At 32.7% G+C, this 19,091-nt stretch overlaps 1 protein-coding gene and 1 long non-coding RNA gene across 3 annotated transcripts in view; one reads left to right on the top strand and one right to left on the bottom strand.

Moving 5' to 3' along the window:
* The window catches only part of LOC123007262, a 53,870-nt gene that overhangs the window by 27,695 nt on the left and 7,084 nt on the right, over window positions 1–19,091 (top strand). The window contains exon 2 of the long non-coding RNA XR_006412859.1: window positions 3,308–3,338. This is a non-coding gene — a long non-coding RNA (uncharacterized LOC123007262). The remainder of the gene's footprint in view (window positions 1–3,307; window positions 3,339–19,091) is intronic.
* Window positions 1,491–19,091, bottom strand: part of LOC123007261 — a 31,276-nt gene continuing 13,675 nt past the window's right edge. The window contains exons 1-5 of one of the 2 annotated variants that reach the window (XM_044402451.1): window positions 14,290–14,814; window positions 3,625–3,673; window positions 2,834–2,984; window positions 2,679–2,782; window positions 1,491–2,626 (exon numbers count right to left, since the gene is read on the bottom strand). In XM_044402451.1, coding sequence (XP_044258386.1) covers window positions 2,225–2,626; window positions 2,679–2,782; window positions 2,834–2,984; window positions 3,625–3,673; window positions 14,290–14,309 — 726 coding nt within the window. In that variant the 5' untranslated portion in view covers window positions 14,310–14,814 and the 3' untranslated portion in view covers window positions 1,491–2,224. Of the gene's footprint in view, window positions 2,627–2,678; window positions 2,783–2,833; window positions 2,985–3,624; window positions 3,674–14,289; window positions 14,815–19,091 lie in introns of those variants that run through there. The other variant, XM_044402452.1, reaches the window with a different exon arrangement.

A 19,091-nucleotide genomic window follows, 5' to 3' on the forward strand; every position in this document is an offset into this window, starting at 1 on the left:
ACATAATCTATCGCACTTGTAAAAACATCATAAAATATGGAATATATGCTGGCCTAAAAAGTGTGTAGCATCAAATTTTGAAAAATGACCTCTTACCAACAACTTTCACGTTGGCTATCGATTATTTAATATTTTTATAGATCCTCTGAAACAGTAAAAAACGAAATTTAAGAACTATCTCAAATTAAACTTGTATATTATAACATGCATAAAAGCCATTTGTTTAAGTTTAAGATAATAAAACGTTATAACAGCTTTATTACAAACATGTTACCCCCGAAGAAGCCGTGCAATAAAACGGTTTATGGTGCCACACAAAAAATAGTTCTTTTTTAATTTGGAGATATATTAAATCACTGACCTGTATGTTGGAAATTCGGTATGATAGGTACTGATAGCGATGTAATTAATTTGTACTTTGGTATGATATCCCCTGAGGTGCACCTCACAAACAAACACAGATTATTCCTGTTGTTATTTTGATAAAATCTGACTCGTACATTCTTTAAATTATGATTTATTTTAATCCTTTAATGTTTGAGCCCGACTTTATATTTATCAAACCCTAAAGAAAAAGACCGCAGGTCTTAAAACTTGATATTAAAATTTTATTTTATTTTCATGTAACCCCACTACGCCACTGTTACTGTTTCAACACGAGAGCTAGTTTTAACAATCTCGTGTTAATTAAATTGTCAACAGAAATAAAGCTAACAGTTTTCTGAATAGTCTCTTGAAGTTGAAGTGGGAACATGTTAATTACATTTAATTACTTGGACAAAACAATAAACATGAAATTTCCGTGATAAGTCCGGTAGAAAAGTGAAGGTTTTAATGCCCGAACAATGCTTTGTGGCAGTGAAAGGTGGCCAATTGGCCCAAAAGGTGATTGAGGGTTGCTCTAATTCTTCACGGCTCAATTGAAACGAAGAGAAGCAGTAGGCTAACACCCGTTCAGAATTAAGAACAAACAATACAAAAGAATTGCCCTCTTCCCTTGCCAAGTTAATCTGTGGATCATGCATCTGCCGGGGATTTGAATACCAGCGACCATAATAATTTATCGGTTGGGTCCACACGTGCCCTCAGCGGGCTCTAATGGAAGCAATTCGATAAACACCGACATCCTTTTCAAAAAATATCTTCAAATGGTCCGTGATAAAGGCAAAAGCCACCTAAACTGGCCACGGGTGTTAACCATTGGTTACGAGGAAGCGAAGCTACAAAGGCGAAAGTTTCATGGTCGGCCGAGCGAATGATTCGAAATGTAATTTTATGCATTTGCTGGTTGCAGAGTTTTATTCATAAACTTTTTCGAGCTGCTATCATGACCAAGACAAAAAGATGCAAAACTTTTGAAACAAAACTCCCGAATATTATTATTGATTTAAAGCTTGGCATAAAAATGTTATTTTCTTCCACTTTTATGAGAAACTTACCTGCAGTCGGCATGGTGAATTTGTTGGTTTGAAGAAATAAAACTCTGTCGCTATTTTAAATTATGTATTTGTTGTAAATGCGTAATAATTATGTATGATTTGGAATGTAATATTAAGGACACTGCCTCTACATGGCACAGATCTTATAACAATATGAGGCTGACATAATAGCAAATAACAACGAATAACACATAATATATAAAAATTTCTATATTATATATCATTTTATCAAAGCCTCATTCATTATTTGGTATTTTGCGATAGATTGCCCAACGGACCATTAAAACATGGGATAGCGCAATTCAGGCACCGATTAAATGAGATAAAAACGTTTAGTAAAATATGGGTGCCTCGACACTTATTCAAAAAAATAAATAATAATGTACAAAAGTTATATAAGATGAATTAAATAAGACCCCATAGGGGTTAAAATAAGACTGTACACTCACATTCATAGTCAAAAACTCGATTAATAATTTACATACAAACTTTACAAAGACACGTTGAAATTAATACACGAAGCAAAAATAAAAAATAAATTACAATACCTATACAACTTATGTGTGAAACCGGGTTTTTCATATAGTATTTATGAATATGGGTGTACAATAAGTTTGTACATCGCATACAATACATTTATACAAAGCGAACGTCCGTTGGTAGTAGAGTAGAGTAAAATCGGCAAAATCGGCAAAATCGGCGATTTAGACGGAAGCTTTGTACAATTTCACATACTTCATAGATACTATAAAATACTGACACACTGTACTGAATTATCGACGCAGTCATTGGCTCTTATTCCATTCATATTTACACACGTCCACTATTTCAGGAGTTATACTATGGCCTCTGATTTTCACGCGTTTCATTTTCCTGCAAAAGTCCGACAAGAAAGAACTATCACACTCATCCTTCGGTAGAAAGTCGGCACTTGAAAGTTTATTACAACACATCTCGCATGATAATTTATCTGAAATCGAAGTTGTCCCATTTATTTGTGACCTGTGGTGGTCCTTTTTTGACCTCTGATCACAACAACGATGACACTTTGCAAATCCACCTTTTCTGTTAAATCGTATCACTCTTTCCTTATTTTTGTGGATTGTCAAATAGTATACGTTTGCTTTTGGATGCAAAGGCGAAACTTGCTCTTGAAATTTGCAGGAATCTAATGATGGTGGATTCCTCTGTAATTATGCTCAATTAAAAACTCTATTTTTAATCAATTCACAAACTTACCTTAGCAATAAGGTTCTTGTAGTTGCGGTTCCAACAAATAAATTTTCCGCTCTTTATATGATACAACAAAATGGAATGTTCTACTGTCACCTTGTATAAATATTCTAAAAATTGTATAATTACAACTTTCTTTTAGATCAGAGTTTTAAACATACCAAGATCACTCGGATAATCCTCTGTTTCCTTCGCCACAACTTTGTTTGCCTCTATTCGAAGATACCCTTTCGTGAATTGTGAAAAAATCTTAGTTTTTCTCACACCAACATTACATAGGTTTGGTGCGGAGAAGACTGGCTGACATAAAATCTGTAATACAAAACATATCTCAGGAAGGTTTTAATAATTTCAATAATTCTTTTAAGCCTATTACTTAGTTTTAAGCAGGAAGCACGTTAGGCGACAACATTCAGCTTAATTTCAAGACATAAATTTTATTTTATTATCAATTGTTTGCATGTATTGACGTTACAATAGAATCTTTTTCAAAACAGTGTTTCTGCTAAGTGGCTATAAAAGTTTCAGAAATTCCAAAGCTTCGTAAAATAATGATAACTTAATAATTATAATAGTTTAAAATCTGTAATAAAAAACAAAATACATTTCTAAAATATATATTTTTTGATTTTCAGACAGTGTCTCCGAGTTGTGACAAAACCATAGGTGAGTACTTGCATTATTATATTATTATCCTAAAGAAATCAGAAAAAAAATACAATAACTCAAACAAAAGCAAAACTTTAGGTATTTATAAGCATACATAATTAACCATAAATTAACTTAATTAGTAACCACGACAAATAGATATCAGTTTTAATTAGTAATTGATGTTAATAATTAATTAACTATCAGCTTAAATTGAGGTTGACTACAATTATTACTTAATCTTGTTGAGTTAACATTTTTATTTTTCACCATTGCCGTTGAATTTAAAGTGAAGAGTACTTACCATAACGCAAAGAAGTACCAATATCAAATATTGCGGTTTATGATGTTTCCTGAAATAAAAGAAAAAAATTAGAATTGAGTCAAAACAAAATAAGTTTGAAATATAACATGACAACAAACATTTTCCATTCACGACACAAACGCAATAATTGTGATGTAATAGTCCGGTACAAACACAATACAATTATTATTTTATAGCGCATAAAGATGAAGAATTTCAGTAATGCAGTTCTGAATAAAACGAAATGAAGAAAAGACGTCATACAAACAATAAATAAGTACAAAAATCAAAATGTTATTGTTTCGGTCAATTACTTATTGAAGTTACTATTAGTTAGTAAATAATTGGCACCTATGTGTTTTATAAACGAAAAATAATTTACCAAAGTCTTTTCAGTTTTGCGGATTGTTCCATGCCCCAAACTTGGAGCGTTTTCAGACTAGAGCACGTGCCACCACTGAAACGCTACTAGTTTATTCATACTTTAAATATGAAGTGGAACAATGTGGCATGTATGACGACGCCAATATGAAAAAAAGTGTGACTGGCGTCCCGACATTTAGCGCCGGATTTCATTATTAAATCGACCAAACGCGAGTCCTAATTGCACACTTGTTACAAGTAGTGATTCCGACATTGTGGTCGTCTAGTCTGATCGCGCAAAAAATATTGAAGTTTAGAGATGCTGCTGTGGCAATGTACGAGATACAACATTGCATAAGCTAACCTTAACGTCAGATAGAATAAACGGTTTTTCTTTGATAAGATATCTGACAAGGCACAAGCGTGTGCTTGGGTTGGTCACAAAAAATCCATTACTTTTAGAAATATTTTTTTATTAATTGTAATACAGAAACTCACATACTGCAGAATTGCACACCAAATGATGACATGATTAAAACTAGCATAAAAATGTGAAAAAATTTCGTCAATGTGTTATAAATCTCCTTTAAAGTTAGTCATATTCGCAAATGTTTTACAAATTCCCAAAATCCCCTTATTTGTTAAACTTAGATCATCACAAGTATAATCGCATTAAATCTCACGGAACACATGGTAAAACACGAGTCCCATTTAAAGGCCAGTTTATCCACTTATTTATGTATCGAAGATGAAAATTTGCATAGGCGCCACTAATGAAAAATCTGTTTTCATGTGAAGACATGTATGTCTATGATTGTCAATCACGAAACAAGGAGCGATAATGTGGCGCCCCCGCCACTATACTAGGTCTGGACGGGTTAATAGCTTGCTCACGTTATCAATCATCAGCAATGACAGCACGTCTTAAAACAACTCTTCCTGCTTGTACAACTCAAGTGTCAACAGTGTCAACACTGGAATCACACTCACTTTTTGGACCGGAAAATAAAGCTCCAAAAAGAGCTCAAAAGCTCTCCACGAGACACGTTTCAGAACAGTCAGGCTGAGATTTATTCAGTGCATCATGACAATTTCAGTAGGTTCAAAATATCAGTAATAATAATCTGTGAAACTCAATTTCATAAATTGTATTACTTTTCTTGCATCAGACTTTGACGCAAAAAAACCTTTTAAAAATTGAAGTAAACAAGTTTGCAATTAAATAACTGCTTTATATTCCATTTACCAGTTGCTTTTTATTTTGTAGAGCTAAATATCATGCAAAGCTTTATCAAACCATACTTTAAAAAACTTTCTTTTCTGACATTATATAATTTTTTATTTATCAACTAAAGCACTGAATCCTGTTGAGATACTATTATCACTGTTTTCCTAAACCGCCTTTAAATTTTACGTTGTGTTTGACCACTAGTAACACTTTGGGTCATTTAACCAACCATATGAATCATTGAAGTTAGTCAGACCTTTAAAAACAATTTTACTTCCGTAAGTTAAATTATACCATTCCTATCGGTCATTGCGGTTGTTGAAACGAAATCTGTCCGCGAAATAGTATTTTCCATTGAAATTCAATCTTATTGTATTAATTTCATTCGCATAAACAAAAAAGTAGGTGATCATAATATTATTTGTTGTTTACTCGCTGTCACCTTTTGGTTTTTATGGTCAAATCTGCTGCAAAGTAAGGAAATACCTCCATAAAAAATACCAGTTGGAAACAAGTTTTATAATTTTATTGATGAAATAATTGAAATGTAATTTGCTGATTACAGTTGAGTTAATAAAAATGATGAATAGGTCCAGTTCAGCTAATAGATTTTGAAAACCGCAAGTCTGGTTGCCTCAGGTCACCGTTCGTGGAGTCGTTCTAAGTAAATCGTCTCTGCTAACAAAAGTTAATTGTTTTAGAGCTAAACAAATCGTAGTGCAATGATGCAAACCGTCTCTATTTAAACGAAAATGGTAGTAATTAGCACCTGCCATAAAGATCGTTAACATTTTGACCGTTCAATCCGTGCACATCTTCATTAAGAACTGAAAAACATTAAAAACTAGTTAACACCACTACGTTTCCCATAAAAAATCATCGTGTGTGGTGGTGAGTTGAAGCTCGTAACTTGTAATTTCACATGTGCAATTTAACAAAACGTGTCGCAATTTCACCTTTAATCGCTTTTAAATAACAACTCTCGCATCGAGAATAGAGTTATCAATAATTTGGAGAGTGCTGAAAAAAGTAAAGGCTTGATGGGTGCAAAGACGTCAGAATATTCATGTAGTGCCGATAAGATCGACTAATTAATAACATCAAATTTAGACATTATAGGTTGCGCTATAGTGTCTTGCGTGTCTCAGCCAGAATATTACTTAATAATATGCAAATACAGGCGGTTTTTTCTGAATTCAAAATAAAATGTTGCTGTAATAAATAAATATCGTAAATGTGTTGAAAATCGAGAATGTGTACACAGCATGACGGTTTTTAGTTAGTAAGAGTCGTTCGACATAAAGCACCACTTAATAAAATAATCTTCGCATATAACCTGAGGCCCGACAATCATCCTCACTTTTTAATGTGCTCTACACGCGATAATACCTACATGAAAATTATGTAACACGCAAATGCACCTTGGCGCCGCTACTGAAACCTTTAAGACGGATTTATTGTAGCAGAGACAACCTGTTTACCTAACCCCGATTCTGAAAGTAGAGCTTTACTTCAGGAAAGCTTGAAAAAAGTGAAAATTTGCAGAGCAGTGTTTACATTCATTTCAATACCTCCCGTGAGAGATTGGTAAATATGTAGTTTTACTTTGTTTAGAGAATTTTCGCCAGATGTAGTGCCTCTCAACAATAGAAAGCTAATTGAAAAAACTGAAAGTAATTTCTGCATTGTTTTTGAGCTTCCTCGAGTGACATTTATCCGAAGGTAGTTCGGCTCTTATCTGGAAAGTCATAAATTATTTAATGAATAGGCGCAAACTGTCTAATAACACAGTAGAATGGCGAAATGTGGAAGAGCTAGGCGTCAATGGTCAATCAGATTGGGTGGTCATCGCCGGCTGCTAATGTGCCTTGACTCTATTCAGCAGGCAGCTGACGCTAGCAAAACGTCCACTAATCCTTTTAACACCACAAACGGTCCTTTCAATGGCACCCTATTATCATCCATTGACCACGTAAGAGGATTGTTGCGATATCTCCGAATGCCAGCTTCACTGTTAGCTCGTCAAATATTTAGAGGAATTTTTCATATTGCACAACAAGGGGATAAATAACTTCACGAACGCTCTGATAAGGTGTTTCTCAATGTACCAGTGAATCTTATTACACGTGTCGTTTGCTGCAATTAGACGTGGATTTGGTTGATGTTATCGAACACCTAGCACATGTTCTCACGCAGAAGTAATGGTAATGCGTTCTTGTAATATACGTAAAAGACGTCGAGAACGACTCAATATGGAAATTTGGGAAAGTCTTACTTAGCTACACCCATGTAGAACTGGTAGGTCAATTACAAGATAGTGGTAAATGCGGCTTCACCCTTATATATTTTTTCCAAATTGTAAATTGAGGGCCGGTTAATTGGACCTCATAATCGTATCAGATGTCGCTTATCTCCAACATGGGCCGGTTAATTCACTCACTTTGAGACACTTTAAACGGTAAATGGAATGCTCGGTTGGAAAAATAAAAACAAAAATTTCAAATTTATTACTCTACAGTCAAATTAAAATCCATTTTAACAGTAGCAGAAAGATCGCTCGAGGAGGAACTACTACTCCCACATCTCCCATATCCCTATAGCAACATACCAGTCCACGGCTACATTTTATGTCAACACCGCATGACAAGATTCAGTGCAAAATTATTTAAATTAAATTGCTTAGATTAGAATAGCAAAGCGACAAAAGGTTGCTTAAAATTAATTCAGCTATTAATTATTTTTACGACTATTCTTCTTTAAAACTAATTTCTATTCGGCGAAAAAAATTTCTACGAAAGTTGACGCAAAATTTAAAACTTGACCCACATATTAACACAAAAACATATATCATAATTTTAATAATTTTGTCATAGTCTGACGGAAATGTTAAATGTGGAGGTTTATTTGATAGTTTACACTTCGTGGCAATGTAACATTTTCGCTGTAAATAAATCAAACAAAATAATATTGCATTTGGTGTGAATTGGTCTTAATTCGAAAGATTTTATCAGGTGTCTAGCCATGTCCCACTTACATTTTAATCGGAAGAGTAGCGAATTAGAAAAGCATTTTTGCCGGATGAGATTACCAAAAAAGTGTGATTAATTCGAAAGCGACTTTAATAGCGGTAGTAATTCGCTCATCTGCATTGAAATGCATCGCAACACGAAGAACCACCGGCCGCATAAATATTTATAGCATGACACTGTTTTAATTCCATAATATTTCAAACACGCGATTTGATTAGTCCCGTAAATCGTACTAATGAGCGTCTGACAGCTCCAAAAAGCTGTAAAAAGCGTGTAATTGAGATAAGCGGCTCTCCTCACTTAACACTGAAAATGACATTAAAACAATTTTACTCGCATGATTCATACCAGATGGACGATTTTGGAGATTGTGGTCGCATCTCTACGATTCTAGGTATTTTACACACTGGCGCCAGACACGACCATGAGGTTACCGGCAAAAAAATTATGTCCTATTCAGATTTACCAAGTGGGACGAATCCTTTGGACACGTTTAAAATGATGATTTATTTTTGTTTCGATTTTGCAAGTTTACAGACACGAATCACTACTGCCTACACTCAAGTAAATTGGATGCGAGCTTTGAATGTTATTTATTCTTATCTCAATGAAATGCTTACAGTCCAGATCTGTATCTTTTATCTATGCAAATTGAACGTTCAAAGCGGAATTACTACTCAACTTAAAAGGAGTATAATCCTTCAATATCATCATTACAAGAGCTACCTTCAATTTGTCCGGAAACGGCGACAACTGCCGACATAAATTACCACTCTGGATTAATTACAACAGAATCCTGCCTCTATTTATTAAAAAAAAAAGTCTGTTGTCGGCCAATTATCCTGTGATTAAATCTTAGACTCAGAAGTCTGGCCCACATGAATCATTGCAAATACGATGTCATCTTGTGTTAAATGATATTTGATTGAACAATAGGATGTGGGTTTGAGGTCTGCCAGGTCTGCCACGCTTTAAACAACCAGGAGCGGTCATGTTTGTACTTGAACATCTGATTTATTCATATTTGTTTATGAAAACTACAAATAAAATCTTGTTTTTACTCGACTTTACATTCCTTCACAGAGATTTCACATATTTTCCATGTTGCCTCCTTAAACGCTGTGGGGCGCAATGGCAGTTTTTTTAGTGTTGCAGGTCAAGGAGAGTAACCTCTAACTTGTAGTTGGAAGGAGGAAAATCACCCTACTTTGCAAAGAAGTAATAAATGAGAGTAATAAATCTGAGTGATATGTTATGATTATTACGCACATCATTAATATCAATTAACATAAATAGATTAGTGGCGATTTATCATTGAATTAATCGAATATGGAGTTTTCAAATTTATACACGATGGAATAAAAATGACGTCAGGAATAGTGGTGCTGTTCGAAATTAATAAAACACAGCGTGATCGTTAACGATTATCTTAACAAACAACAAATTCGATATGGCATGTTTATTCGTTATAAAAAATAAATTATATCGTCCCAGTCTTAACAAATTGATACGTCAATGGTCGAATCCGAGGCGATTTTTCTTTGATTTGTGATCCAGAATCACGTAATGGTTTAGCCAGGAGCTTTCGGCCATCACTTAAAAAGCCGTCAGCTTTACTCTTCATTTGAATACATTATAAAGCATTTTCAGTAGTTAATACGATAACGACAGTAATTTATGGTCACCACTTAGTTATACTCACTTTATCACTAAAGATAGTTGTACAAATGCGCGACAAATTACAACTAACTGAATTGAGACATACACACAATAATTAAATATTCTATCGTCAACGCTTCACACGCAATGGCTTTCAGAAATTTAGGCCAAAGATAATTTACGACACTGAAAGCTCAAGAAAAATAGCCCGACATTAAAATCTAGTACACCTATCTAGAAAATTACGAGATAATAATCGAAACTTTAATCAAGATTAAAAACTTATAGCATAACACACACTTTCATTCTACAATGACTGAAAATAGAAAAAATAAAAACTTTAAGAATTTAAAATTAAAATGTTCATATCAAAGATTTTCACAGTATTAAGTCTTTATTCTTAAAAAAAAAATTCAGTGTTTGTTTTGACCACTACCAATATTATGATAATTTGCACAATTTAATATATTTATTAAAATTCACTTTAGTGCCAATAAAAACGTTATTTTTTCGAAAAATCAGTAATGGATTGATGCTTAAAAAAGCAAAAAGCCTGTGTATAAAAACAACATTATCAACATTGTAAATCCTGGCTAAATTCGATTTCAGACGAATTGGATGCATAATCGTCCGATAACATCTCTCGGTTCGACTTCCATTGGTGCAAGGGTGTATCCTTAATTAAGTATTTAAATGAATGCGCGAGTTAAGTGAATAAGAGAAAGATTCTCGTTATACACCTGGAAGACAAATGGTGCAATGGGCGTAATACGCAAATTAACTTGTTCATTACTGACCTCGAAGAAGAAAAAGCGAAATGAATATTAAAGATTAAGTTAGTGTATTAGAAATTTTATTAAAAGGAGTTCCTAGTTATTGTTGTTTACATGCCTTTTGCATTTTTAATTGCAAACATTCGTTATTTTTGCTGAATTTTTTCAAATAGTGTAAGATAACGTAATCCCTATTTCGGGCTTATGATAATACCAATTAGAAACTGTTTAATTTTTGCTGAAATAATTATTATTTTTAGAAATTACCTGTTGCGTGTTTGGTCTACATCTAAGAGATAATTTATAGCATTTTTAAAGTACGGAATTAAGCATTAAATCAGTGATTATTTTAATTGCGTCATACATTTAGATACATTTTTTCACCGGTTGGTTTGCCAAGGTCGTGACTTTACCAAATATGCTAACAATTTTAATTTTGGACATTTTTGCATCAGAGGTATTTCTTTTCTATCGTTGTGTCTTAATTGTGTCTTTTTAAATCATTTAAATCTACCATAAACAGAATTATTAAGTAATGTATCCTATAAATTTCTCGATCCATAAAATATATCAAAGGACAATAAAACTAGAAATTTTAGGCAGCTCTGTTGAATGAAGCTTTTAACTTTTATATTTTATTTAGAGAGTACGTCATAAATTTTATTAATATACACCTTGGAACGGTCTCAAATGAGCCAAACACGAAAAAATTAATAAACACAACTGAATTTTACTGTCCTTGTCGCGGATAAGAATCATTATTTGTCGCTTGGTTAGTGTTGGTAATTTACAGAGAAACGAGGAACTCGCTGTTATTTTTCGTATCAATTATTATTATTGACATATTAAGTTGCTTTCAGGGTCACATACAGGCCGTCCGGTTATCTTCCCAACTTTCGAAATTTGGGACAGCGTAATAATTTTCCTCGTAAACGTCAAAATTAATAGAAAAGCACAATTCTTTGAAGTCGCCGACTTGACCAAAAAGTCTTTTTTGCGAGGCACGTATTGAATTTTGATCAGAACATTAATTGTTTTATTAGTTGATTCTGGTGTGAGCGTGACCGGATTTTATTAGATTTCTCACGAAGAATCATGTTAACAATGCGATTTTTCCCGTGATTGGCCGTTAAGAAGCAGCCATGTTTGGACAATGAAAAATTGCAATTGTTATTAATAAAATGCGTGTCGGGGCCGGTATTTCTCTCCGCGATGGAAACAATGAGAGTTTCAGTTTTATGTGTTGCAGACTGGAGTATAATTGCATGTGTAAGTCGTAGGAATCTGATTGTTTATCGACACATTCTTCATAAAGCAAGCGTTACCAGGCGACGGTTAGTGTTCAGGTCGACAACACCATCATCCACGCACTCCCGTTTTACTACTGCTGCTGGTGGAAATTAGTTGCGACAAGGGTCGACAGGCTTTAATAAATAAAATTATTCTCTAGCCACCCTGAGTGGCGCTCATCAACAAAACCGACATTATTTTCGGACATAAAGATGCCAAAAACTTAAAAACTATGGTAATTCCATTAGGCTCAGGTCTGGCGTGCGTGGGGTATCGATTATGCAGTTCCCACGACGATAAATTATTTTTATTTGTTTATGGCAAGATCTTTTATTCCAAAAATGCTACATACCAAACGGTACACAACACGTAAATTAACAGTAGGTGGATTAAAAAATTAAGTACTTCCTGAGGCGTGAAAGCAATATTTCAAGCTCAAATTGTCCTCAAAATTCTCTCCAATACTTTTCACAACAATTTTTAAAACCGAAGCATATAATGAAAATACAGAGTGGTTATAAATGGTTTTCATCTAGCCAGCTTTGGAATTTTTTTGCATGTAACTTTATTTATGCCGCTCTACTTTTTTGAAAGTTCTACTTCTGTCATTAGTGTCACTTATTAATTAATAATAAATTGTTGTTAATTAAACTTTTATTGTTTCAACTAATTTCCAATAATAATTAATAATAATGTATATTTTGGAAGAAAACAAGTTTATAATTGAAGTCTATTTTCGAAGTGGACGCTTACTAAACGGCGATTTTTTAATTTTGAGTTAAAACAAGTAGGTACCCCTATTTTCGTAAAGCGGCATTTTTATTTTACATGGAAAATTCACAGCTGGCTAGATGAAAATCATTTATAACCACTTTGTATCATTTAAAACTAATTTCGTAAGTTAGTACAAAAAAAAATAGTTTTCGAAAATAAGGCAATTTAACGGTTTGGGTCAAAAATAAAAAAAAACGTTGAAATGAGTTTTTTATTGACGATTTCCAAGAAATTTGAAAAGAGTGAAAAAATTAATGATCAACCTCCAAAAATTTGTGAAACTCATTCTAAAAATATAGTTTTTAGAAATTCGTGCCTACTTCAACACTGTTTACAAAAAATGCATATGTACTGAAAAGATTGCTTTAACGGCCATTTCAGCACCCTAACGAGTACTCTTTAATAGCGTTGTCATAAAGTTACAGATGTAATAACAGAAATTATTTTATTACATATGTAATAGCTATTGTACATACTTATGTAGTACCCGGATACCTCCACATTTGGTTCTCTAATTGTTAATTTGAGATTTCAGGTAAAAATACAGTTCAGGTGTAAATACGGTCTTGATGAAATAGACAGATTTATTTATTTTGCAATTTTTAGTTACATTTTACATTACATTTTAAATTTTAATAATAACTTCAAATTCAAAATTTATATCCATTAAAAAAATATTTCACAAACATTTCTTATTAATCAAAAATAATCGTTTAGTAGTCACCAAAAACGTAATCTTTAAAAAAATGTGCAGAATAAGACATTATTCGGTAAAATTTAACCCTATAAATCCTTATAAAATGACGATTAAATAAATATTAAAAACAATGTCTAATATTGTTGTTCCGGAATTTAAAGAGATAGATAAATGTACATACGTACATTAGGAAATTACAAAAGTAATTTTACAAATAGAAACTGATAACGCTTGATACAATATAAAATTGCAGACAATAAATTTCGCGTGTGAAAATTCCTATCTATTTCAAAATCCTCTTGAAACGTATAAAATTAAACAATTTCATAGAATTTTGATAAAAATCAAACTAAATACAAATAAATTGAAAAATATGTAATCTACAAAATAAAAATACTAACAATGGAAGCAAATTAATTAATTTATTCAGATAAAAGCACTAAAATATAAATCCAATTTAGAGGTATGCAAAATCAAAACGAAAATGTATTCTGTGAGTCATTTATTTAAGGTGATGTACATTCTTGCGATAAACATTTTTAAAAACATCATGTGTTCCAAATTGCTAATTAAAAACAAACAGTCTGTCAATTTATTGATAAAAGCGAAATAAAATAACAATGATAAGCGCTGCTCCAGCGTGAATATTTCATTGATGATCTTTGAAATCCGATCGATCAACATGAAAAAATTTCACGCTCAATTTAGCCAAGTTAAAAGTCAGATAACAATAATAGTCGCCCGAAATAAAAATCGTGCACCTATTGTGGATTAATCCCGATGTGAAAATAGATACGTCAGTGGTGATTGATGGTCGAGGTACGAATTTTCCGGTAAATAGCGCGTACTCACTTATACACATTAGGGTGCATCCAGTAGGTCAGAGGCGAGTGGTGCCGCGTTGAGCATCACCCAAACACATCCTAAAATCACTTTAAGTCCTGAACTTCGACAACTTAGTCGCCGCACTGCACTTAGTCCAGGATTAACCAACCGAAAGCTTCGAGCGCACAAGTCACTGAGAGAGCACAAGACGGGCGTCGGGACGTCGAAAGGCCACTGCGGCGTCGGATTTGAGTTTGGCGCACATGGAGACCACGGATAAGCGACTATTCGCTTGGCTTTAACAATCACTGCTTACCGCTTAGACTCTGATAACACAATGGGTCGCGAGTACCATTCCTCCCCACTCACTATCCGTCCTACTCTACTACCCCATCTCTCAGAGCGGTTGCGCAAAAGTCTCCAAATTATCTTTTCTAAGTTGATTTCAAAGATGAGATAGCTGCATTTACGATTAAAAAACAATTGGGATGAGGTCTATAACCTTATCTTTCACACCGGAGAAATTCCCCAATAGAAATATTTTTGTTTACTTTAGGTTTTTTGACGCAAAACGGGTTCAGTTCACTGTGGCCAATGTTCACTCGGTTGGTCTTCGAGTTGGAATAATTTGAGATTAAGCTAATCTCTGCCGCGATAGTACGCACTAAACGTTTAAACTGCTATCGCTTTATTTTTAGCGCTCATTAGGAAATTCACATGAGCAAATATTTTTTCCCGCTCAATTTGAGCCGTTCTAATCAACCATTCTGGTCGTACTTCTCTGATCTTGTAATTATTATCTTGATAGGCTTTGCATTTTAATGACCTCTCATAAAATAATCTTAAATACATTGAGATTCAGCTTATTCTCGATACTTAGTGGTTCTTAAAATCAAAGTTACGACAAAGTTAAATTTGTCGCTTATTACACTGATCGCTATCGCAAAACCATCATCAATAAATTCTGATTCTGAGATGTTATCAAGAGCAAAAATTTGAACAAATTACACTGGCGGCTACATTGTCTTATCTAAAAAGACATTTTAGAAAATTGAACACAAAATTCGTAAACATTAAACTAAAGAAAATTCATTGATACTTTTGTGGTTGTTCGATTGATAATTTTTTTAATATGAGCCAAACTTGTTGAGACTTTAAATAAAATTATTACAAAAATTGTCAATGGCGTCTATATAAATCGTTTTTCCATCCAGTTATAGTAAGTTATGAACATTTGACTCATTTTTAAATTTACGATTTTCAAAAAGATAGACTCTAAAATAATAAAGATACAAATAAAATGGACGGTATTGCACTTAAACGTCAAGTATTTTTTTCAATAAAAATAGTGAATTTCAGTAAAAGTATTATACAGAGTGCGCCAGAACTCGCGCCCCAGAGAAAAATGCCATGTAAGATGAGATATCAGAAACATGGCCAACATGTTAAAAAAAAGTCTATCTATAAAAATTTCGAAGTTACGAGAGTTTATATTTTGCACTTTGATTCTATTTATTTCTTCTACATGGTGGAAAAATAAATTTTTAAGTTTTTTTGCTATAGGCTATTAGAAGAAAAAACAAGGAATTTGTATCCTAAATTGTAACTCTGTTTAATGTTATTTGGGGCTTTTATTGGCAAAATTTTTGTACTTTTACTAAATAATTATAAAAAACATATAGAAGATCATCAGTATCATTAAATAGACATAAAAAAGTCAAATGTCAAAAAATATGTGTCAAAATGTTTTTACAAATAGAATTTTGTAGCCATTTTTTCCATGTTCCTGGTATCTTATCTTACTCGAAATTTTTCTCTGGGGCGCGTGATCCGACACACTTTAATACACTTTAATAATAGATGAAAAATAATAAAAGCATAGTAAAATAATAATTGCACCTTAAAAATAATGAAATACTAATAAAACTATCATCCACACATAACATAAACAATGACCATTAACAAAATTAAAAATAGGGCGATAATAATAAATGTAAGGAGAAAATAATATGTTTCATAAAAAATATACGCTAAATACACATTATACGCAAAACGTTGTGTTATAATAATGCTTTTCATAAACTTTTTTTGCCAAGACCCAAAATTTCCAATTTTAGAAACACATACCTACCTGTTTTAGATTAAATTAAATTTAGTTTAAAAATTTCTCCATATTCAAGATGATATAAAGTAATAGTAATTCTAAAATGATTAACGTGTTTATTGAATTTATAATACATTTCTTCTTTCCGGCCGCAGTTATTGTCTTTTCCTGGGATCGATAAAAATAAAATTGCATTAAGTCAGTCCATTTGTCCACAGATTGATTACATTGTCTTTATCAATTCTGAAAACCTCGCTACAAAACCAATTTCTCTTCCTTTTGATTCTTTTAACAACTCCTATAATAGTCAAACCGAAAATTAGCTGCAGAGTGAGGATTTATGGCGTGTATTTTTCATGTTGTATCATGAATTCACAATAAGGTCCCGACTTTGATGCGATCGGTGTCTGTCACCGAACCCATAAATCCGTAAAACTTTTAGAGACTTCTGTTTCAGTAATTTTATGATATTAATTTTTTTAAATAACACTAAATAATGAGAAAATAGATCGTTTCCAATAATAGCACATGTATAAGTAGAGAGAATTTACTTGTCATATTGATAATAATTGATGATGCTGAATACTGATAACAATCAAAAAGAAATAACAAAATAAAGGTATTTGTTTAATAACGCTTGTCGTACCTATGTGCAAATTCTAAATTCAAGTAAATTAAGTTTTGGTATGTTGATTTTTGTACAGATATGTTTTGTTATCAATTTACACTTAAAATCAATTAATGATTTTGCTTTTTTCTAATATTCCTGTTAAGGGTTTTAGTAGGTATGTATGTGAAAAATGCGATTACTTCGATGATAATACAAATCGGAAGAGATTTGAAATCAACTGCTTGACTCAGAAACTAAAAATAATTATTTGAACTTGGACATTTTTTCGCAAAATTCGCAAATTCCAGGTATTTTAACATTAGACATTAAATAATAAAATCTAAATTTGGAATCGTATCAGCAAACGTTTTAGTGATGATCAACCAATCAAGATATTAAACGGAAGTTGCATTCTCGGAAATTTTCAAAACTGCATGCAAAACAAATCACAGCCTAACCAAGTCTCAACACTTCCTCGTTAAACTCCATGAGTCGTCGATTTCTTTTTCATTATTCCGGGAACAACGCCTGTCTGCATTTTTAACACTACAGTGCGCCATTTTCGCCATAAAATTCAATGTTTTACGAACAAGAAGGACGTAGTAATCGCGACGCAAACTGAAGAACATAAGATCCGACAGCTGTCACTCGGCGGGTTGCCCGTTGTCTGCTCGAAGAACATCTTCTTCAAGGTGGTCTGTCACTTGACGTCGACCCAGGTTCGCCAAGATTTATAGAGCTTTGTCAAAAAATCAAATTTTATCGGTGCATAATCGCAGAGTTGTCTGTTGCAGATCATAGGCTAGTAAAAGTATTCAGTGTTATCGTCAAAAGGTAAAAATAAAAAAAAATGCTTTATCTTGAGTTCGTCAGCCTCGTCCTAAAGTAAATAAAGTTAAGAAATAATAATTGTTATATAATCGCAGCACACGTATTTTTTAATGTGGCTAACACCAACTTGTGACATTGTGATGGGCCGTTATTTTTATTATTTTGTTTCATGAATATTATTTATTCACGATAATTATTATCGGTGTACCTGTATACTGTACGAGTACACTATTGTGAGGTTTATTATCTGAAAAATTTGTCAATTTCCGATTCGTGGAAACTTAGTCATTTAGTCACTACTGACGGCGCCATCAGTCCACTCCCAATTAAATTCCTGTATATAAATTTGACTTCTTGTTCTGTTTGCAATTATTTATACATATTTTTTATAAATGACTAAATTTCCCAATTTTTACATAGTCTTAAAAATATAATATTTTATTAAATAATTTAGGATAATTTAAGGAAATTCAAAGAAATCTTAAATAAGTAGTTTTACTTATAATAAATAACATTTAAAATCTCCAAGCAAAAGCACTCACCAAAACCAAGAATTACAAAAATCCATGTTTTTAATGGTTTTTTCGGTGCACTTTTCACGAAACCTCTGGCAACAGATTCTGACATAGATGTAAGATATCAGTGAAAAATATTTTATCGATTTGGATTGCATAAAAATTTGTAAAATATTTTCTCATAACTGCTCTTCGATAAGAAAAAAAGAATAATCCGTGCTATTATTACATCTACTAAATTTAATAAAAACGTTATGTTTACGATTACATAGATTTAGATATTTTAGATGATACGATTAATAATTATTATTATTGTTATTATTACTTATAAGCCTGTAAACATTTGGCTAGGAATATTTCCTTCGGCATGGTAGACTTGAGTATCGTATTTAGAAACCATTTATTGTTTTGTGTGTGGCCAGAATTAGCAACTCCTCCTTCCGCAAATGTTATTGCATAAACCAATCAACGAAGAAAGACAATGCAATGAATCGCATTAATTAAGGAGTGTTGATTTTATGGCTACCATACGAGTCGTTGCGAAGGAGAATTCCATCACTAGCACTAAAATAGTGCGTTAAAATTTGACTTTTTTCCGATGATCCGATAAAAATAAAAAGCTTGAAGCCGAACATTGGAATTTTGTGGTCAAGCAGGTGTAAATGTATGGAAATTGATGAACATAATGACAGACTTCGAGACTATCGGATACCTACAAAGATGGTTAGGATTTCATTTAACTATAATTTTGGGTAAGAAATAAGCCGAT

This window comes from Tribolium madens, unplaced genomic scaffold (assembly GCF_015345945.1).
Source record: "Tribolium madens isolate multiple individuals breed KSU strain unplaced genomic scaffold, Tmad_KSU_1.1 Scaffold_3;HRSCAF=73;Tcas5.2_LG2, whole genome shotgun sequence".
In the NCBI taxonomy this organism is placed as follows: Eukaryota; Metazoa; Arthropoda; class Insecta; order Coleoptera; family Tenebrionidae; genus Tribolium; species Tribolium madens.